The sequence below is a fragment of the Pipistrellus hanaki genome, assembly GCF_964339955.1.
Source record: "Pipistrellus hanaki genome assembly, chromosome: 9".
Lineage (NCBI taxonomy): Eukaryota > Metazoa > Chordata > Mammalia > Chiroptera > Vespertilionidae > Pipistrellus > Pipistrellus hanaki.
The window spans coordinates 17,065,079-17,089,552 of NC_140511.1; the positions used below are offsets into that span (position 1 = coordinate 17,065,079).

The following is a 24,474-nucleotide window of genomic DNA, read 5'->3' on the forward strand; positions in this document are numbered from 1 at the left end:
CTATCTCTTTCTTCCTTCTTCTCTGAAATTGATAAAAATATATTTTGAAAAATAATGACAGTAAAATGATCCTTTTTTTTCTATCCTTTCCTGAAAGCAACTGTCTGGCCAGACAGGCGACTCAAGCCTTTTCTGTGTCATATATATTCAGAGAGAATAAAACTACAGAAGGATGACCTGTGCAGTTTGATTTTGTAAGATAATTAAGGAGTACTGTACTTCATAGTAGAAAAATAATTAAACATTGGCCTTGCCTAATATTTTGTCAAAAGTATTCTCATAGACCATAATAATGCACTGAAATTACTCCACTCATTCATTTGTTTCCTATTTTTTCCACTTACCATTCAGTCATACTATTATTGTCATTCATGGTGTGAAAAAACACACTAAAAAGAATCTATAGACTTGTTCTTTTTGGAATCATTTATTGATTTAAATATTTTACGTGACAATTTGGGTTTATACAGTAAATAAATGCATGACTCAAACAGATAGCTTTATAATGAATTATGTAAATATAACACACAACTGTTATTTCTACTTTGTTATGTAAGAAACCCAGGTTTTTGCCACTCATTTTCATATATAAATTTACCTTGTTCTGCAGTGTGTAAATACAAAGACATTTTGCATAATGAAGCATGCTATTTACATTGTGCATGATTTAGCATGATTATAAACAAACATAGTCAAATAAGTAAAAAGTGGTTAACATGAAAAACAAAGAAGTTACAGTAGATGTTTATAATCCTAATAAGTGTCTTAAAATTCTGGTGAAATGAGACACATTTTATCATTTCTCTATAACCTGTACTACTGAGTAAAGAAAACTACTTTAAAATAGAATATGAAACACTAAATGAAACTTTAAAAAAAATTAATGATACAGGCTTAAGAGATGCATTCATCCTTTTAGAAATGAAAAATAGCTTGACATTTCAAAATATGTTTCATTTAACCATGCCCTACAGATATATTAGTATATTTATCTAGTGTTATTTTGATGATATTGTAGTTTAAGTTTGTGATAACTAGATTTTTTAAAAGAAATGATTTACAAAGTATAATCTGATAGCAAAATAGCAGATATACAATATTATTTACATCGCAAACCAAACCAAAAATTTAGACCCGTGAAATTACAGCAAGTGATTTGGACAAAATATTAAAATAATTCATGTGTGTCTGGTTAAGTAAATCCTACCCCATGCAGAAGAAGTGAAAGACAGCCCGGCATTTTTAATAAGTGCATTGGGAATCCTATTTATTATTATATGGTGCTAGAATGTTGGACGGAAATGCATTGGCTGTTCGTCTTATGCATTGAAATGAGCAGGCAAGGTTTATTGTTTTGTTTTTTAATCTAAACTACTGTTTGGGATATTAGACCCTTTGGTTTTGTAAAATGGCTACTCACAGTCGAAGAGTCAGAATTCAGGTAGGTTGACTTTGAAATGAAGAACGATATGTATTATTTCTGGAATGCACTTAATCGGTACATTTTAAAAGCGTAATGAGACAGTTTTGTCACTTGATTACCAATGTTATTATGTAGTTACAGGCAGCTGTTATAAAACTTTAGAGCTTTTCCAAGGCAAAACTCTCAGAAATATATATTTTTTAAATAATGGTATAATCTGTCTAGCCAACTCTTAAAAAAAAAAAAAAGCTTTCTTTCCAGGAACCACTTTTTTCTATTTGAACCTAACCTGACTTCCCTAGTAGGTGATGTGATCCAGTTTCCACACAGAGTAATTTCTGCTTATCTCCAGGTTCTGAAAGGAGACAACAATTAGTAGCTTGTGAATTTTGCCAATCCTGGCCTTACATATCAATTCAGCGGGCAGGAGGAAAATGGAGGGGGAACAATGGGACTTTGGATCAGAGCTATTCAAATTCATCTTAAATTCTTCTGCTTTTCTCAACCACATCTTTTCTATTTTTACATTTATTATTAAAATGTTTCCCTCAATAAATAAAAATGGTAAAGTTATTCAATGCCATATTTCACAATTTGAACAAGTATGTAGATTATCTATCATTTCAAGACAAAAGCTTTCTTAATGAAAATCACAGGAGGAAAGCAATTGGCATTTTCATAACAGTCAATTTATATGGTAGCTGCCTGATCCCCCCCCCAACCCCCATACAATTTAAAATAATCAGTGTTAAATACATAAAAACCAATGAACACAGAAATCCTTCCCTTTTGAAGTTTTAAAATTTTCTGAAGTTTTCATATCCCTATCTTTGACTACCTGACATGTTAGCAGAGGAACCCTGAGGTGTGTAACAAAGAAGTCCAAAGGAGAGTAAGAGCCAAATTCACAGGGACTGGACTTAGTGAAGCACATCCTGGAGAGAAAAAGGCTATATTATTTCTATATGCTTCTCTGTTACTGAACACAAACTTACATCATGGAGACACATTAAGTAGTTTGAATGTAATGTTAGTACACTAACATAAAAGTATGGATAAGATTAAGTTTTTAGTTTTGGAGGTTAAAGATTCTTTAACTCTTGTTCAAGACTTGTCCAAATTATTGTAGTGTTTTTAAAGGGTACTTAAACATGGAAGGACATGCTCTTCCATATTCCTCATTTTTATTATTTTAAATAAAATATTTTATTTCTTTTTCCTCGTGAATCAAACACTGCTAGAAACGATTGGATTTCTCTTTTTGAATTGAGATTTATAAATGATCGACCCCTGGATGCATCATAAAATGATCTAACTCATGTCTTTTTGTATTTAAGAACTTGAGAATTAGTTGATTCTAGCAAGTAAGTCAAAATTATGGTTATAAGTAGCTATATGTGAAAATCTCAAACGCATGGGATTAGAGGAGGGAGGAAGGGAAGAAAAAAATACAAAATAAAAAAAGATAGAGAGAGAGGGGCTAGGATACTGACTTTGAGGACCTAATTAGCTTGCTGCACATAGTATCTATACATATAGCTCACTCATTTCACATTCAGCAGCTGTCTTATTCAGAAATAATATTCAATTCTGTTAATATTCAAGTTATGGCCACAGTTGATATTTGGATTCTTGCATGGGTTCTCATTGTTATAAAGGCTATACTAATGTTTAATTTGATCATATAGCCGATATGGATTGAAGACAAATTTTCCCAACAGAAAATAAATTCTATCCTTGTGGGCATATGTAATGCAAGGAGTTATTTTTGTCTCTTAAAACTTTCATTTTGATTAGCATATTTCTTAAGTTTCTTATTTGTTTCATCACAGTTTGAATTTTCATCACATGCTGAATTTTATAATGTTCTGTTAACTATGAATACTGTGTTTAAATATCTATAGAGTTGACCCTTGAGCAATGTGGGGGGTTAGGACTACTGGACTGCCATGTAGCTGAACATTCACATTTAACTTTGATTTCCCCAAACTCAGTGGGCATTTGAGAAGGACTGGTTCTAGGACCTCAGCAGATACCAAAATCCATGGATTCTCAAGTCCCTTATATAAAACTAGAGGTGACATTTGTGCACTGGGTGGTGTCCCTCAGCCCAGCCTGTGCCCTCTCACAGTCCAGGACCCCTCAGCGGACATCCCCTGAGGGGACCCTAGTGCTGCCATCGAGGCAGGAGAGGCTCCTGCCATCCCACTGTGCTCGCCAGCTATGAGCCTGGCTTCTGGCTGAGTGGCGCTCTCCCTGTGGGAGCGCACTGACTACCAGGGGGCAGCTCCTGCATTGAGTGTCTTCCCCCTGGTGGTCAGTGCGCATCATAGCGACTGGTTGTTAAGTCTATTTGCATATTAGCCTTTTATTATAGAGGATGGCATAGAACATTGCACACAATTGGCTCTCTGATCCTCAGATTCCCAACTGCAGACTGAAAATACTGTTTTCGATCTGCAGTTGGTTAAACCCACACATGCACAATCTGGAGATTAAATGACTAACTATTGAAAAAAATCCCATGTATAATTGGATCTGCACAGATCAAACTTGTATTGTTCAAGGGTCAACTAAATTCAGTTGACCTTGCCATCTATTTTCAGCTTTGTTCTAGATCAGCAGGTTTGGCTATAGGCAAAGTTTGATTTTTCTGCCTCTTTTTCATCTTCCCCATTGGTGTCTCTTTGTTGCAATCCAGTTGAACTGAGCTACAGTACTTCACATATGCTCACAAAATGGAACAGCTCCTACAGTCAGGTGCTCATTTGCATTTTAGCAGGAGAATTCTTTTAGACAGGAAAAATGAAGTGTTTTTAAGGATCAAAAGAAAGAGCAATGGGTAACTATTATTCCAGGTCATTGAATTACATAATAAATGAAAATAACTGATTTTACAAGTGCCTGGTGACACACTTGAAACAAATGAAAAACATAGGAGTAATAATTTTAACTGCCATCCACTAATAATTATCTTTGCACAACAAAAGCAAAAATTAAAGAATTTTTTTTTTTTTTTAGAAAACTACCTGAATTACTGTAGATAATTATAGAGTCATCTAGTTTACCTTGACCTTCTTGGTTAAAATGAGATCTACATAAGAATTAATTTCTTCTTCTTGATAATAAATTATAGTCAAATAATATAAAAGCAATTTATGTGAGACGCCAAGGTTAGGTTTTGATTTCAACAAGGTAATTTATAGGATCTTGGGTTCATGTTAATAAAAAACTATCTGCTAACTTCAATATTTTGCTTCTATGATGCTTTGAACTGAAAATAAAAAGCTATAAAAAAGAGAGAAGCCTTTTAAGTGACTATACACAAATATATTGATACACATTACCCCTGTCTCAAAAGAACACTATACTCTCTTGCTAGCCATGAAAGTTAGTGACATTGGTCATAAATCATGCTTTTGGGGAAGCAATAATAGAATTGAGGTTTTATTGTGTAGGGCTGATATAAAATATATATGTTATTCAAATGACTTGTACTTAAAAGAGTTTTGAATTAGATTTTATTTTGCGAAGTTTGAGATGCTTTGCTCTATATCCTAACGTGAACAAGTAGTATTTAATAGCTATTCTTAACCCTTATATTATTAAAAACAGTTTGTACCCAGCCAGTGTGGCTCAGGGGTTTAGCATTGACCTATGAACCAAGAGGTCACAATTCTAGTCCCAGTCAGGGCACATGCCTGGGTTGCAAACTCAATCCCCAATGTGGGGCGTGCAGGAGGCAGCCTATCAAAGGTTCTCTCTCATCATTGCTGTTTCAATCTCTCTCTCCATTTCTCCTCCTTTCTCTGAAATCAATAAAAACATATTAAAAAATAAAAAAATAAAAGTTTATTATTTTAGGTAAAAGAATGTTAACAAATTTGCAAACTATGCCTCAATGCCACAATTTTTAAGTTTGTCTTATTTATGACATCATCTACATCTTTTTTTTTCCACAAGCAAAGAACATGGAGGAAAAATAATTTAATTGCAATTTATAATTATATGTTATCTTCAGGGAGTAAAACCTCGAGGGATACATCAACAAAATTACTTTCTTTTCTCAATGTCAAACAATTTGATATAATTAGAAAACTTTCAAGTCTCTAGCATTCCAACTTTTGGATATGAGTCAGTCTACTCCTCTAAAACAGCAAATCTTTATCCTACATTATTTTTCTAGCTGTTCATGTTTATTTCATCCTTTTAACATGTATGTTCTAATCAATCTCTGCTTGAATTCACCAATTACTTGTACATGAAACATCTTTGAATGACAATAAGAGATTCCCTAAGCACTTTAATATTGGAAGACAGAGTCACCTTCATCTCTCCCACAGCATGCCACCAAATGCCGGGGGCGCCTCTCTGCCTGGCTCCGACCCTCTGACCACCCCGAATGTGAATGCGATGGATAGGCTGTGGGGTCATAAAGGCTCCCACCTACTCTGAAGCTGAGCTCTTGTTTTGCTAGCAGCTAAAACCCCGGTTGAGAACATTGTGAAGAATGACATGGAGTATAGTCTAGCCCAAGGAAGGATTTCATAGATCTTAGGACTCGGAACAAATATTTCTCATTCTTTCTGATTACATTTTCAAACTAGGGAAAGCTATTTAAAAAAAATAATTTTAGGATTTTAAAAAGGATGTATAAAAGCAAATTGTGTTTTCCTCGCTGAACATTAGCTCAGCCAGGCATGCTATAGAGTGGGGGGGTTGGGAGGGGAAGGAGAAGGGAAGGAGGGAGGAGGGTTTTGTTTTCCTATCAGTTGCACACCTATAGTCTGTTCCTTTGTGCTAATTTTAACAGCTCTCCCATGACATACGGCGGAGCTGGTATCTGGCTTTCTCTGTCTCTTCAGCCCAGATGCTCTGACACTTTCATTTACCTTCATCAGCGCAACGCGGTAGTGCTATCTGCCACCTTCAGAGAGTTTCTGTTCACAGCTCTTCCAGTCCACGGTCCCAGTTCCCCTGACACGTGCAGCTGCTGCGAGGCTGACGGGACCCTAAGGACACTGAGAACAGCCTGGGGAGTTTTCTCTTTGCTTTTTAACACGAGAATGGCGACCAGTCCAACAAATCATCTGGCTCTCATTCAGCCACACGTGCCTATAATGGAAACCGCCTCTCCTTTGATGTTACCTACACCTTCATGCAATTACATCTCTTTGCTCAATCTCATCCAGAGGCCCTCCCCATCCCAGCCCTTCCATCTGTCCCTGTCCGGAGCCTGATGGATAACTAACTGCCAGACAACATAACAGGAGAAATTCTCTTTAAAAAGTAAGGTGGTGTGAGAAGCCATTTTGTACACTTCTGATTTTTACCCCAACTAATACATTATTGCCCAACTTATATTTAATTACATGTTGTAGACTGCAGCAAAAATAAGTTAGTAGAATCCCTTCTTTATCTCCAAATAGTGAAAAGGCCACAGAAGACTGAATAGAAACCGATTGCTTTTTAAAACATGTATCAAAAGAATCAGAAACAAGTTATCACTTAGACTTGCCATTTCTTTCTCTTTTTTCTTGTGTCTTCTGCTTTCAGGTAATAAGCAATACCACTTAAGTCTAATATTAAGAATGATCTTAGTTACTGAATAAATTAACTGAGAGGAAAAATTCAATGTAACTTAATAGTTTCAAATAAACAATTTGTCATTATAATAATGAAAAGCATGCTTATTAAGAGTTAAGCATTGAATGATATACAAAAATACAACTGTCAAAACTGTCTCAGTGAATCAACAACCCTGATTGATTTTATGGGGTAATTTTCTAAATTGTAAATAAAGGATGCTAACTTAAGTTTTGGTATGGGTATTAGGAATTTAAAATACTAGCAAACCCACCCACACACAATTCCAATTGTGTTCAGATTTGTGATTAGAAGAGAGTTTACTCAGTGAGGCAATAATAGGAGCAATAATAGTCATAGAGGCTTAAGAATGGATTTAAACTTATATTATTTTGCTAAATAATAATCTGTTGCTTAGAATATTCCTGGTGTAACAAGTTTACCATTGGCTTTTAGCTGTAATCCCCACACATTATTCTTAGTAAAGGAAAGGCAATTTAACTATAAAAGGACCGAAAGCTTTCATACCATCATCAAAATAGCTGAGAGGAGCAGGTTATTTTCAATATAATTACATAATTTTCTTATGTTTAGTAATTATACTACAAATGACTTTCAACCACATTCTGAAGCCAAAATACTGTTATACTTACAGAACACTTGCTATCGTAGGAAACAGTGGTAATAACCTCTTTTTATCTTTTATCCTTCATCTTCTAAGACTCTATCAAACTTACATTTGGATTAATTAACTTGTCCCAAGACCCATCTATATTTTTGCAAAGCCTACATGCTCTATCAACTCAACCAACTTCTGTTCCTCTTTTACTCATGTATCCATCCTTAACTGCTCCTCAGCATTATGTACTACAAAGACTGGAAACCTGGGCAACATTGCATATGTACACATCTCTAGAGAGAAATGTTAGTATAGGTATTTTTAAAATTATACAACAGAAATAATCTTACAGGCGTCTATTAATTACTTTATGGCCTGTGTACACTGAATGTCTTCTGAGATAGACTGAGCACGGCACTTCTCAGAAGTACCTTTTATCTGGGGAATCACCTCTTCTCATCCTGCTGTAGTAGAATGTGGCGAATATCTTTTAAAAGTTCACACCAGCTTTGTTATTGCTTATATAAAACATGTCTCCATTTCCCTAAAAGTTCTATGGAGTGCACAAAATTGCACGTTTCATATGGCATCAACACCATGGCTTAAGTTATTGCTTGAAAGGTTGTTAACAAGGTATTGCTAGGGAATATTTTTAGATGAATGTACAGCTCAATGTGAAAAGTACAGAGTGAGACTAAGTATTATGTTGACTTTTCTTAATGTAAACATCAAAGCATTCAAAAACAGACTGTTACTTCGACATTTGTTTCCCTATCCAAAGGTTCATGCTGGATACAAATATTGGTGGTGAGGATCAGCAAATATTGTGATATACTGCACAGTTCAGGCAGCAATTAAGAAAATGGTGCCATATCTAGTATGCCTAATAGCCCTATAGTGAGCAATATTCATCCCTCATGCTTATCAGTGTTGATTTCTGTCTCTAATAAGCTCAAAGACTCATACTTAAGAAGCAGAGAACAAATTTGAAACCACAGCTAAAATTAAAACTTGTGAAACAAACAATGCTATGAAGCTCAGAGTATATAGCTTTCAAAATAATATATTGCTATGTCAGTCAACCTGTAGTTATTCCTAGTGATTGGGATTATTTGAGTATTCTTCAATGATCTCCAAATCTGGCTACATATTAGCATTCCCTAGAGTGGTTTTCTATCTACAGATTCCTAAAACCTACTGAATTCAAATCTCTGAAGGCAAAGCCCTGTACTTTGTATTCCTAATCACTTCCTAAGTAATTCTTTTGAAGACAGCCAAATACTGCCAAGTTCATGAGTTGAGCCATTAAACAGCATTGTTTTTAATAAGGAAGGGGTGGCAACAAGACATCTGAATGGAACTGTGTGTTCTGACCACAACATATTAGGAATAAAAACACAAATTTTACTTCTCTACCTCCAAAATCCTCCAAAAATGTTACTCCTTTTCATCTTGAAATGGCTACACTCAGCACACACACACACACACACACACACACACACACACACGGTGGGGCAAAAGTAGGTTTACAGTGTTGGGTACACAAAACACAGAATTTATTTTTGCATTATTATTTATTACTTATTAATCATTGTATTATTTCCCTTATGAACAAGAGTAACCTACTTTTGCCCCACCCTGTATACAAATGACTTCTTCTAATGAAAGGAAGAAGGGAGGAGAGACTAGATGGAGGAAACAGAGTAAGCACAATAATCCTTAGGTTTCAATGATTTGGATCAAGTGTGAGGAAGGAATTTTGCACACTATCTCAATGTGTTCTGACAAAATTTATGATCATTTATATATGATATCAGTGTCTGTTCTTCAGCCACCACCATGAGGATCCTATAATTGAGTCTGCAGCTGGGGTTCATGTACACTTTTAATAATAAAATCCATTCAGTCATTTCAACACAATGTATGTATGTGTGCTAAATCAGCTGAGTGTGGATTGAGTATATTCGTGTCAGAGCTACCCATAAAGAATCATCATTCAGAATGGAATACGTATGTTACATTTTCACAATTCAGGCTCTCATGCATCCTGTTTTTCAGGCTGTGTCTAATAAGGTGTGTTTATAAAAGTCTCTGCAATGATTCTTTTTGTAATGAAGATCTGCACTCTCATAACAGAAATGTCCAGTTTAATATGGGACTTTGTTGTTGGTCTTGAGCATCAGGTATTGCTGGCCGAGAGGCACCGGGTGCCACCCAAAGCTGTGGCTGGGTCATTCATTCCGAATGGACACTCAGTGGCTGCAGTGAGTGCTCAGCAGGTTGTATTCAGAAGAAAAAGCAGGAGAGAAGCTCAGATGTCAGCATGCCCCAGACCCCTGGGGGTAGTTAGTTTCCTTCAGAAGTGCACTATTGCCTGGGCCTGACATGGTGTGAATCTTCCTCTCAGCCCGAAACGCCTCAGAAACTTTTTCTGTGGCCGCGTTAGGCTCAGAGGTACAGAGAAGTGTGTGATGGGACCAGGCGTGAGGGGCTGGGATGGTTTTCAGTGATGCGTGGAGTAAAAGAGGGTCTGGGCACGGACTATGTGTGAGACAATAGTAGCCTACATGTGGGAGCTTTACTCTCTGCTCAGTGCCCTCAGCGCGTCAGGAACCCCAAGGAGCCTTCATGAAATATATTTAATGATGGTAATAATCTTGTGCTCCTCTCTTGATACTTCACAACTTCAAGTACCCTATTTCAATTGGTAGCAGTATGATTCTGTAAAAAACAGAGCCTTGTGGTTTTCCAAATTCTCTGTGGCTTTGCCTTTTGTATGGATCAGATTAATTTTGCTTTATGCTGGAACTCTTGGGAGGCATTTGCAAAATGAAACACCTTCTGCACTTGTACATGAATGCTGCTGCTTAGGCTGTTGTGCTGTTTTGCTCTGTTCTTCTTGGAGAGGCACACACTTTCGCATTTTCATAATAAAACACTACGTCCTTGACACCATTGTCACAGGAACCAAGTGTGAGACCATGAGAGTCACATGTGAAGTGCCGACTGCATGAACCTGCTCTCCAGTCTCAGCCAGCGGCAGGTCACATCTCACGGGGTAACATCTAGTCAGGTGCTCAAAGGAAACCTCATCTAATTTAACATGTAAGAGAACTGATGAATATCCAGGCGGATTTTAACAGTTGGGTCCTTCTTCACATCACACAACACTGCATTTCTCCAGGCTCTGAGTATTATTCTCTAATTATGGCTGATATTACCTATTGAGGGTCACAAAGCACGCACTGTGCAGTGTGTTTGGGGTACCTGTGGCGGTTTCTCACTTTGTTAGGTAACAGATTTGTTTGCAAACAATGGCATTCTCTCCATCAAAGGGATACCGTACTGGGTGCTGATGAAAGCTTTGGCACTGATGGCTGGTCATAAAGTGACTTCTTCCAATGCACTGCTTGAAAGAACACTAAAACAGGTGCCACATTATATTTGAAGTATCCCTTTTAAAGTGGGTTAAAGCCATTTACTCAATTTAATACAACTTGATTTCTGTGGGACATGCATGTAAATTACTTTTAGTCTGGAAATACCAACTGCCATCCATTGTTACAGCCACAATTCCTAACAGAATGCATGTGGAGTGTATTATGTAGAACAAAGTATGATGCTTTTTCACAGCTTCTAAATTCTATGACTACAGCTAGTTTGAACAGCCATTTCAAACAACCCTGACAAACACACAGCAACAGTGCACAGGAACTATAATGATCAATTGTGCTAAATTGGCAAAATGGTAACAGATTAGACCATTGCTTGGGACGATAGCTTGAAAGATATATCTATAGATTATATTGTATGAAAACTGTAGCTTACATTGTGTCTGTGACAGTTAATAGATTTTTGGCATTTTCTTCATTGTGACATTTGTGACAAAGTAAACAGCAACTTCTCTAAGTAAAATCATATACAATAAGAAAGAGTTTGTTATTCTTCTGACAAACTGAATGCATCTAGAATTTTAGTTTGGAGCCCTAGTTCCATTAACAGATAATAAACTGGATTTCCAGCGATGCTTTTAAAATATGCTTCTCACAGGTGATCATATCATGTTTCCCCGAAAATAAGACATCCTCCAAAAATAAGACCTAGCGCATGGAAAGATAAGACATCCCCTGAAAATAAGACCTAGCGCATCTTTGGGAGCAAAAATTAATATAAGACACTGTCTTATTTTCGGGGAAACAGTGTAGTTTAGAGAGAATAGCCATATGTTTAGAAGAGTTGCTTAGACATCTTTGGGAGCAAAAATTAATATAAGACACTGTCTTATTTTTGGGGAAACAGTGTAGTTTAGAGGGAATAGCCATATGTTTAGAAGAGTTGCTTAGACAAACCTTTCCAAGAAGCAGGGAAATAGACTGGAGTCTTCATGGAATGCATTTTGGTTACTGCCAAATGGTTACATTCGGTTACTGCTAATGGTTACAGAATGCATTTTGCTTACTGCCAAAACATGCATTGATTTGCCTTATCATGATATAAGCTCTAAGTTACTGTGCAGAATAAGCATACATGGTTCAATGAGCTGGGTTCCCTCTGCATGTCCCTGTGCTGTGAGCAGCCCAACATACATAGCTAAGGGGTCCTGTCCTCGACAGGAGGACCAGGGTGCTCCCGTTCCCCAGCAAGGACCGAGGTTCCCCTGCCTGTTCTGTGCACTGACTGGATGGTTGGCCCCGTCCCCTCTGAAGGAAGTGCGTTCATCTCCCAGTGCCCTGCAGAATTCTTTTGTGAGTGATCACTCCCAGGAGAGCACCCTGCCCTCAGCCTACACAGCCTCCCATAAACACCTGTGCCTTCTTGCCCCATGTGGTTGAGAACAGAGGCCTGGACTCAGGGAAGAGAAGGCCAGGCCAGGATTCAGAGTGCGCTGGCCCAGGTCCTGTCCCACAGGAAGAGGGTTACATGCATGTTATCATAAGCCTCAGGGCGAGGACAGAGCTCAACAAGTATGCAAGTGATTGCCTTATATCAAATACTTTGCACACTTATAAATGCTTTCTAGCGACCCACTGAGAGAACTTAAAAACACTAAATCAGCCTCCTAGACTACATTGGACACTAGTTACTATGCTCCTTTGCTGAGTTATGCTGTAAGCAAATCATAATGCAGCCCAGGTCACTGACCAGAAGAAGAAACATATTGCCTTCAGTAGACACAAGCGACTAATGAGTGTATGCACTGTAGTAAGAAAATGGACACTCTAAGGTTTTAAAGGAAAAAATACTTACAGCTCATTAACCTCAATAGGAACTTAGGTTTTATATCTGATCCAAAATAGAAAATCTCTGGACACACCATGGTCCTAATTTCTGGTGAGTCTGTAATAATATTTTCATGCAGAGCTAATTATTGGGAACTGGTCTTCATTTTAGCAGGTCATGTGATGGAAGCCTATTGGTAACTATGGTGATTACTAAGTGAAAGGTTAGGCCTGCTTCACTGTTTTGAAGGTGATTCACTGAATTTAGAAGCCAACTCAATCCAACTGAAGATGGACGTATTTTTAAATCTTAAAACCATTAAATACAGGTATTCCCCCCCCCCCCCCCTGATTTTATTATACAGGAAGAAACAAAGTTGTTGGCAAAAATGTTCTCACTAAGGGCAGTATCTAGGAATTCACGCCTAAGAGTGGCCTTAGGAGTCACCATCATGAAGGGGGTGGGGGAGTATGAGCATGTCACTTAGTAGGACGCTATTTTTAGAGGGCAGTTCAGCTACAATAACTACCTGTGCCTGTGAATGCTAAGGTGAAAAGCGATCAATGAAGAGATCATTTTATTTGGACTGATACTTGTTAGAAGATGGTAAAGAGGATCTTTCTTTAATCTTAGCTACTATTAGGAAATTCCATTTGCTCTGGGTTCCATGTTACATTAACTAAGTCTACGGGATATATTTATTAAGCAGATGCACAATCCTTTCTCAGCATCCGAAATCCTTCGTTATATGTGTTCTCGGTCTAAGTACTAATGACTCTAGGTAAGTAAAATGATATTCAATGAGTAGGTTAGTGTTACATTACATACCAACTATACAGTACCAGACTCAGAACATCTAATAATGCTGTGTGAAAGGTAATTATCTAGAAGATACATGTATAAAAATAGGCAATATCCCTAAAATAGTTTTGCCGAGTTACAGTTTTTCCTGCTGGGAAGCTGACCACGCTGCCATGATATATGTATGAAATGTCTATTCAGAAAAACAAAAAGTTAGAAAAGATCCTTCACAGACCACCTCACTAAATGTAGGAATATATACCAAAACTGGCTGTCAAAAGTGATACAAATATATAGGGGAAGATATCTGTATGTGTGACAAACAAGCAAACATGAACTCTTATTGATCGGTTAGTTTGGAAAGGAGACCCATACTTGTAATTAAAATACATGTGTGACCAAAAACACTTCCATGGACGGACACGCGTTGTTTACCCCCCTCCCACCCTCCAGTTTTTTTTAATGGACAGTCATCACCCGCCTTCTCTAGGATTATTGCCTGACATCACAGAAATTCCGCTGCGTGTTCCTAACGAAGCAGAGAAAGAGAACCCCTCTCCACCCGCCCGCCGAGCCCCGGGTCCCGGGCTTGTGCTTTTGGAGGAGTCTTTGATCTGTGGCACGTCTCAGAGGCTGGTCTCCCGGAGGAACATGGTGCCGATGTTGTAGGAAACCTTTTTGATCCTCGACGAGGAGAGAGAAGGCTTTGGCGGCTTGGGACCAGTCCTTACCTCCAGGAAATAGCAGATCCCGGGAATTTCCTTTGGAAAGTTGTCGGGGAGATCTTCCCGGGACCGAGGAATGAATGTGAAACTTTCTTCCCGTTTTAACAATCTAAGGAGAAAATATAGATAATGTGAATCCGGATAAGCGAGGGAAATGTACATGCATGGGCAGACATGGGAAAGACTCAGGAATAACTGTGCTCCAATCAATAACTGTGCCCCTGCTAATGCCCCAATTCTTTGTATGGGTGTGGCCTTCATGGGATTCCTAACACTAGGGAATGTTATGTCTTAGGAAAGATCCCTTCAAGTTATCATAATAATAATAAACACAACGCTGGTCCTGGTACTACTTGAAAATATCTGTTCAATTTTGATTTTTTCCCCTCTAAACAAACTGAGGAAGCTGCATAATACATGTTTTTATTCAAACACAAAGGATTTACACTCTATGTTTTTAAAATCTGCCCAGATTCTATTCCTTTTATGTTTAGTAGACACTTGCTAAGCTTTCAATGTGTGTCCTGTGTCCTGACATGTAAACCAAACATATAACTTTGTAGAACAATATTCATGATTCCAGGTATCTCTGACATATGCTGATTCCTGGCAATACACATATCTAACCTCACTAGCATATCTGTCCAACAGCTGACTTCTTCCCTTACAGTCACACTTAGAGACTCTTTGCTAGTACCCGGACACTGCTTTTACTCTGTCCAGTTCCATGAAAGGTTCAGTTTGATACTCATGCCTAAAGATCTGGCCCGGCGATTCCATTTAATTCACCAACTCTTAGGGGCTGCTTCTTATTGCCTGAGAAAAACCTTTTAGACACTTCAGAATATAATGGTAAGTAGAACACAGCCAAAGAAGCTCAAAGCTTTGCCAACAGAGATAGAAACAGGGAATAAAAGAAGCAGAAAATAATTACTGAACAAACACACAAAACCACAGTAACATAAAAGTCATATAAAAGAGAATGGGATAGATACCCCAAGAAAAGTAGATAGTAAAGGTACTACAGTTTAGAAGAGAAAAAACATTTGTAGCAGAAGCCCATAAAGTCTTCCTAGGAGAGACAGCACTTCAAGATGCAAAGACTTCCAACAAGTACATGTGGAGTACAACAGTTCAAAGGTTTAGGAGCAAGAAAATCAGGATCAGGATCAACACATTTCCAACCATTTGAAACCACCACAGAATAAGGTCAGAATGAGAGCTACAGCCGAAGCAGTAAGTTAAGACAAAGCTTTGAAATCCTAAACTAAAAGTTTAGACTTTATTTGGAAGGCATAGTGGAGCCAAGCCCATCACCTTTTTCCTGAAAACAATGCATCCTCCTACGACAGATTAATGTTAACAAGTTATGCAATGGAAGAGGTGGGTTGAGGAAAGGAACCACTGTGACAGAGAGAAGGCAATGTCAAAAGAGGCAGCAAGAGGGAAGGAGAACAAAGGTTGTGTGAAATTGAAGAGCATTGCACAAGTAATGATAATCATTTATTCACTGTGGGGGGAAAAGAACACATAATCATTCCTTCTCAAACTTTCTTAATGGACAAAACATATTCTTTGAAAATAACAGTTGCTGGTACCTAGAATTCTTCTAATATGAACATTTCTTATAATATGAATCACAGTATTTTGCTTTGTAAGTAATTTTTAAAAACAGTTCTATTTCACAATTTACTTAAAAATAGGATATGATGCCGAAGCCGGTTTGGCTCAGTGGTAGAGCGTCAGTCTGCGGACTGAAAGGTCCCGGGTTTGATTCCGGTCAAGGGCATGTATTATACATTGGTTGCAGGCACATCCCCGGTGGGGGGTGTGCAGGACACAGCTGGTCGATGTTTCTCTCTCATCGACGTTTCTAGCTCTCTATCCCTCTCCCTTCCTCTCTGTAAAAAATCAATAAAATATATTTTTTTAAAAATAGGATATGATGGTAATATTAACTTGGGATACAGGAAAATGAGGCTTATTCTAACATTTCAAAATTCTTTCAAATGCCTTATCTCATCACATCCACATAACATAGCTCTATGCCAAAACCAGGCATGCTCTTCTCTGATAAATAGATGGAGGGTGAAGGTTGAGTCCAGAATAAATCACAGTGATTTGCTCATGGAAGTAATAAGACAGTGGTGATACTGGAACTGGAACCTGGATCTGTTAATGCCTAGTCAAGCTTAGCCCTACAGAAAATAATGAGGCTGCACTCAGATAGATTTCCACCACAAAACTAACCTGACCTTTATGAACACTGAAGGGCGGCGATATCCAGCTTATTTCCAATAGGACGATCTGAATGAGTTGCCGGAGGGCTGTGTGGGAGGCCAGGGGAGGCATTTCACACAGCCTGCCTGGTGACGATAGGAGTCATGGTGCTGAATAAATGATCAAATGTGTGTGCGGGGATCAGGGATTTAGACCCGGGTCACCACACAGCCTGTGATCCCCTCTGAAATGATAGAGTAAGCCCAAGTCCCTGGGCTGGCTTTCAAGCTTGGCCTAACAACCCATTTCTTCAGCAACTCAGGACTGATATGGAAGCTTACCTTCTTCATAAATCTAAATTAATCCCCAGCCGTAATCCCCAGCTGGTTGACAGGCAAGGTGGGGAGTCTCAGCCACATGTTCAGTGTTTGGAAGCCACACAAATCCTAGTTTACCTGCCTGTCACCCTTCCTCCTCGCAACAGAGTTTTTCTACAAATTGATTTTCGAGATGAAAATTCACTGCTGCTTTGGGTCCATGAATGTCCCCCAAGCACGGGAGGGGAGCGGGGTACCACAGAGGTGGGTGGGTCCGCTCCCTCACACTGCAGAAAGAAAGCTGCTCGACTCACTGGGCTCTTGCGTGCCCATTTTCCCTTTTTCTCCAACAATCCATTTTTGTTGTTGTCTTTTGGTGTGGCCCACTTGTTTATTTGATCTTCCTCTTTCACGTTAAAGGCACTCATCAATTGACTAACACACTTGAAAGTCTATTTAAGTGTGAGGCATTAAAATTCGTTTGCAAGTTTTACAGGTGGAAAGATTTTGTGGCATTATGGGTTTCCTCTGACCACTTGTAAGTACATGCTGGAGGAGGGCTACATTTCTTTTCTGTCTTCACTATCAGCTTACTATTGTTTCAGAAGAGATCAATGAAACATTCAGGTAGCCAATAGGCTGTGGTAAATTAGAAGTCTTTGTTGCTAATTATTCATCCAAATGCATCTTTTGCTAAGGAATGCTTTTGGACTCTATAATGGCATTAGATGTTATGTCTTTGAGTATTGGAGACTGTTGACAGCTCTGAAGAAATTTAAAAGAGAAAGATTCCTGCCGAAACCAGTTTGGCTCAGTGAATAGAGCATCAGACTGCGGACTGAAAGGTCCTAGGTTCGATTCCGGTCAAGGGCATGTACCTTGGTTGCGGGCACATCCCCGGTAGGGGGTGTGCAGGAGGCAACTGATCGATGTTTCTCTTTCATCGATGTTTCTAGCTCTCAGTCCCTCTACTTTCCTCTCTGTAAAAAAATCAATAAAATATAAAAAAATTAAAAAAAATTCTAAAAAAAAGAAAAAGAAAAAAAAAAGATAAAGATTCCTGTGTTTTCTAAGTGTTCTGGTATTCCCTCATTTTTTTATATGCACTTTCTTCTTCCTACCTGAGGAGAAAAGAACTAATCTGCTCTGTATCTCTGCTCTGTGTGCTTCGCTGCTCCAGCACCTGATGCGGTTTGAAGATAAGCCCCATGAAATGATAGTTATGAGTCAGGGAGGCAGCATAAAACCCCATGAAATTCAGTGACTCATTCCCTGGAAATAAAACTGCCATCCAAATAAGAAAAAGAAGAATCGAGCTCACTGTGAAGCAAAAGAGAAGAAGGATCTCACCAAATGTTTATGCATTTTAAGGTTACAAAACGTATGCACATTTTAAGTTGCAGATTTGGTGTCAGTTTTGTAAGATTGTCATTTGGTCTGTAAGTTTGAAAATTCAAGTTAACACATACGTTTTCAAAAAGAGATACTTTCCCTCGATGCATCCTGAAAAGTGTAAGGCACTATTGTGACAGCCTGGCTGATTTCTTTCTGCAACCGCCCTGATATTAATGGCAAAGCATGTTTACCGTGGGGTCCACAGTCTGAATGCCTGGGACTTGCTGGAATGACCATTCTGGCCCTCGTTTCCCATTTCAGTGTCAAAACTAACGCCTCTTCAATTCTTGAATTTTGGAATGCTGAATAGCTAAAAATGATTTCACGCCACTGGTTTCGGTGGCTACTATCAATTTTGGCCTTAAAAGCCTCAAAGCTCCACCGAACAGACTAAATACCAAATAGATTTGAAATTTAAAACCCTCACTCAAAATTTTTACATGTCAACAGCCAGAACTTAAAAAAGAGATGACAAATGAAAGATTACAAAAGATACCTATAATCAGCTCTTGTAAATTAAATAATGCCTCACATAATTTTCACTGCTTGAACCAAAATTCTTTCTTTAAAAACAAGGTCATTATCATGCTGGTCTTTCTGCATAAAAGACAAAGGGTGGAGTAAAAAAGATGGAAGGAAGCCCATTTATTTTTGGAGATGGATGGTCCTTCACTGATTTCAATATAAATAAATAAAATTAGGACCAGAGTCAGTTTTAGGAAATTCTGCGTTCTATAGTTTAGGTATTCCTGAACCAACAGCAGCAGAATTAGCTGAGAACACAAGGAGTTGTAATGACTCCAGTGCAAAGAAGGCAGATCAGCCTGAGGAAACATTTAGGGGCCAGAAAACGAAAGGCAAAATCTTTTCCTTTAAAGAAAACATTCTTCTTGAATAATGTTTACAGCACACACTCCTTATAAATTCCCTTGATAGGATGTTTCTCAAAAACACTAATTTTTGTGGAGAACAACTATGGAAAGTTAGTAAATTGGGATGAGACAGGTGAAGAGGTTAGAGGGTAAACTAAGTAAATCTGGTCTCTTACATTTTAGGGTCACCTTTTCCAGCCTGAACAGGTGGCCTAATAGCAAATCAGCTAATGGAACTGATAAAGTCACCTAACATTTTGATCTAATTTATTATCAACATTTTTTACAGCTCTAAAATTTATTGGGGTTTAGAATTTATTTTAGTTTTAGACTTGCAACTCTGAAAACATCTCAAGTAAGATCCCCAGATAAAACACTGCTCTGTTGGCAATATCATAAAAGCTGGTTATAGAGCAATTTTGATTCAGTAGTGGGTGACTAATGCATGGCAATCTTTAATCAGAGATGAAAATGATTCTAGAATGTAGCATTTAGAGCAGAAATTTCTCCAAGTGCACAGAGCATTACACACAAAAGAACAGTGAGAGGAACTGACGGATAAAATATTCAGTCTCTGTCAAGGGTATCACTTAGTAAGTCATATAAATGTCTAACCATTGTGCTGTGCATCTGATACCAAGACTGAATGTAATTTACTAATTTAAAATTAAAATTATATTAAGTTCCAATTGAGACCACTTTCAATGCTCCAGTTTAGGGGTGTCGAACTCAATCAGAGAAGGGGCCAAAATCTAAAATCCAGCCTAAATCGCGGGCCGAATGGTTTACTGAACAGTCATAAACTGACAATGTCATAAACTGACAGCGGAGTGCAGTGATGACAGCGCGGTGCGGGCCACATTGCAAGGCCTGGCAGGCTGGATTTGGCCCGCGGGCCTTGTGTTTGACACATGTGCTCTAGTTGATAAATGACTTCTCCAACATTACTCTATTTTATTAAATAGTGAAATGAAATGTACTCTGTCCTGGCTGGGTGGCTCAGTTGGTTGGAGCATCATCCTATACACCACAAGGTTGCAGGTTCAATTCCTGCTCAGGACATATGCCTAGGTTGGAGTTTCAATCCCTGATAGAGGTGCATAAGGGAGGTAACCAATTGGTGTTTCTCTCTCTTTCTCTCTCCATAAAATAAATAAAAACATATTGATGGGTGAGGATTTAAAAAAAAAAAAAAGCATTCTCATAATGTAATTCATGACCTTTTCTTTGGATGGTACATTGCTTTGTTTTGAGGGAAATTGAAACATACTTCTTTACTTAATGTAACAATACAATAACAAATCCAATATACTATATGATATGTTGTCACCATAATTATATAAATGATGTAATTTATATCAATTATAATGATATAAACTTTTTCTAATTCCTTTAAAAAACAATACACATAAATAAGAAAAAGGAAGAAATAGAAATTGGTTTAGCAGTCTGATTACATGTTAAGCCCAAAGCCAGAATTTTGAGAGAAAAAGATAAGTTCATAAGGAATTATTTTTTTTTAAATGAGTAACAATAGAAAAATGGCTTTCCAGTTTCAAGGCTCAGCACTGACAACACAATAAGTAGAATGTATACATGTTTTTGCCCTGTCAGCCCAGTAATTATTTCCTTTTTGAATATATATTTTTATTGATGTCAGAGAGGAAGGAAGAGGGAGAGAGAGAATCATTGATTGACCAGCTGCCTCCTGCACGCTCCACAGTGAGGATGGAGCCCACAACCTGCCCTATCCGGGAATCGAACTGTGACCTCCTGGTCGATGCTCAACAACTTAGCAACACCGGCTGGGCTGTAATTACTTCCTTAAAGGTGTTCATACTCCATTGGTTTTCCTTCTATTTCCACTGCCACAGTTCTAGTTCTTGACCATACCTCAGGCCTGGCATAACACTGTCTCTTCCTCACAGTCCCGTTTCCTCTAATTTTCCTTATTCTGCTTCCTGTGGAACATCACCTCCGATTATGTTTTCCTTTCATCATGTTGTTTCCAGACTCGAAAACATTCAACGGGTCTCCAATAGCATGTAAGGCCCACTGTTGTCTAAGCTGGAAATAAATTCTCAATTTCACTGGATGTTAGGACTGCAATAACCTTTTTGTGTTGTTAATCCTCAACCAAGGACATTTTTCCATTAATTTTTAGAGGGAGGGGAAAGAAGGGAAGGGAAGAGAAGAGAAGGGGAGGGGAGGGGAGAGAAGGGAAGGGAAGGGGAGGGGAGGGGAGGGGAGGGGAGGGAAGGGGAGGGGAGGGGAGGGGAGGGGAGGGAAGGGAGAGATGGAGAGAGAGAGAAACATCAATGTGAGAGAAACACATCGATTTGTTGCTTTCCACACACACACCCTGACCAGGCCAGGGATTGAGCCTGCAACCTAGGTAAGTGCCCTTCACTGGAATAGAATCCAGGAACCTTTGTTCAGCAGGTGGATACTCTATCCACTGAGCCAAACTGGTTAGAGCTATAATAATATTTTAAATAAACTTTTTATTTTGAAATAATTTCATATTTACAGAAGCATTACAAGGATACTATATACTGCTGAGATCCCCTGAATTTTTGAGTTGGTTTCCCCTCATATAAACCTTCTACATAATCTGGTATACTTGTCAAAACTAAATAAATTAATAAAATTATATTATTACTATGTAAATTACAGATTCTATTCAGATTTCATTGCTTTTCAAATTGATGTCCTTTTTTCTCCTCCAGGATTTACGGTAAATTTTGTATAAGTAGCCTAGACCCAATTGCTTTCTAACTCCTGGGAAACAGAGGATGAGATTACTCCTGTGACTTATTTAGAGTCATAAACTAATTAGTGGCAGAGCAGTAGTGTGAGCTACAGTCTCTTGATATCTTTTATTGGTCATTCGTTCATTTAATTAGCCAGTAGTGATTTGCAATGTTTTCTGAATTATGGGTCACTTTGGAAATCTACTGAAAGCATCAGAGGAAACTTCTCTCCATGGAGTTCTTATGTGAGTAAGCACACAGCATGTCAGGAAACTCATGAACACGCTAAACCTAAGACTTCCTAAAATGCTACACAAAACCCCAACACTTCAACAACACTAGTTTATCTCTCTTCTACTCTGGATTTGAAAATCAAATTTTACTTTAGTTGTTCCATAGTCAACAAATGTCTAAAAGTTACTTTTCTACTTGGCCTTTTTAGCTAAAATTTGAACGTCTAAAAAATTCAGAAAATGTCTTTTATCATTTGTTGGTTGCAAAATAAACACTGACCTCCAGGTCAGCGGAAATGGTGCCATTTTTAAAGGAGAAAGAGAAAGGAAAATGTGGGTGGGTTTTCCCTCTTGATTTAGATTACCCTCAATGATCTTAGTAAATTTTCACTTTACAGGAATTTAGATAATGTGGGGAATTTAGTTGAACTTGGAATTATTTATAAACATACTTATGGCCAAGAAAGGAGCTATTTATAAAAGTAAAAATTCATTTTTTTTTGTGTGTGCAATTAACAGGTGTTTCCCATGTAAGATCTATTAATATGATTCAGATCAGTGCCTTTAAATTATGAAAACTAAGTTAGGTAACTAACTTTCTAGTATTACTGTCATGGGATAAAAAGAAAAAGCCTTCATACATAGCATGGAATGGGCCCTACTGCAGAACCAGAAATACCCTATATTCAATCTCTGGCCTAATCATACGGGCCAAACCTATGCCAAATAATAAACCAAACCATGAGGAAGGAAAAGTCACCATTGTCAGGCACTCTGTTTCATTTCCAATCTCTGAAATAATAAAATGCTATTAAATAAGTGCCAGTATTTCTTTATTTTTGCATTGATTCTGACAACTACTTTAAGTCCTGTAGAACTGACTGAGCAAATGGGTATGTATGTACAATTTTTACTATAAAAATAACTACAACATTGCATTCTGATCCTCAAATACGTCACCATTATGACCTAAAAGGTGTTAGTAAATACATGGAATGACTGAGGGGGAATATTTTAAAGATCAAAAAACTAGGCCAGATTTATGTTTTCAAATTAGGAAGGCTTATGATTTCCAATATTTAAAATTATATTTTTTTCTGGGGGAAAATGATATTTGATACAGCAGGGAGACAAAGAAAGAACAAAATGAAAATGTCTAAATGAGTTAAATATCTTATTCAATTTTGCTGGATGGGACTTTTATTGGCACAGTGAGAAAGATAATATTAATGTTGCTGTCTGTAATTGGAAAAATGAAAATATAACTTGAGGCACAGCTCAAGTTTTCCTTTTCAGAAAATTATTAAGTCATTTGTCTCTACTGATTATTTTTCTTTTGTAAAATATCATGTTTACTGTTTTGGTGCTTCTATTGTACAAACTATAAGAAGATCAATAAAGTCATGTAAAAGACTAATAGGACCACCTTTTAATCAGCCTAAATACTTAAAAAAAAAAAAAAAATCAAGTCAAGTCACTAGTGCAGATGAACATTTTGATTTTTTAAAAGACTAAAAACTAGAGGTGAACTACTAGACAGAAATTTCCAGAAGTTTATTGGATGTCTTTTCCCATATTAAGTATTTATAGGAAGAAGAGTATTTACAGTATAGTATCTCAGTCATCTATACTAATAAAAGAGAAAGATGCAAATTGACCATGCTTCCACGATGCCCACCAGCCAATCAGGAGTGAGTATGCAAATTAACCCAACAAAGATGGCGGGTCAATTTGCATATGCAGGCACGAAGTAAAGACTGAAGGCTCCGCCTGAGCAAAAACTGAAGATTGAAGACTGAAGACTCTGCTGCAGCCTAGGTCCTGGGTGCTGGCAGCCAGGGGAAGGAAGGCCTATTGCATAAATCTTCATGCAATGGGCCTCTAGTCTATATATATATAAAAGCCTAATATGCTAAATGTCCAACCCATTGGTCAACCATTTGGTCAACGCTCGATCAGTCACTATGATGTGCACTGACAGGGGGCAGACACTCCAACCCATAGGTTAGCTTGCTACTGGGGTCTAGCCTATTGGGACTGGGTGAGATGAGCCAGACATGCCCTGGAGTCCTCCTGGGTCCTCCCCAGCTGGCTAGCCCCCATTAGCCCGGATCTGGAATGGGCAAGATGGCCCTGATCGCCAACCAGGCCGGGGGACCCCCACCAGTGCACGAATTTGTGCACTGAGCCCCTAGTGTATAATAATTATATTGACAAAAGGACAGAAGCAGATTTTCCAGCTATTTCTTTTAACTAGTATGAATAACTAACTTTTACGTGCAAAGAATATACTCACGTTATTTCACCTTT

The 24,474-nt window shown here is 38.0% G+C and overlaps 1 protein-coding gene across 1 annotated transcript in view; it reads right to left on the reverse strand.

Moving 5' to 3' along the window:
* Nucleotides 1-408: 408 nt before the first annotated feature.
* Nucleotides 409-24,474, reverse strand: part of GUCY1A2 (guanylate cyclase 1 soluble subunit alpha 2) — a 261,179-nt gene continuing 237,113 nt past the window's right edge. The window contains exon 8 of the mRNA XM_084895150.1: nucleotides 409-14,483. Within this exon, the coding sequence (XP_084751276.1) occupies nucleotides 14,276-14,483 (208 nt within the window). The 3' untranslated portion in view covers nucleotides 409-14,275. The remainder of the gene's footprint in view (nucleotides 14,484-24,474) is intronic.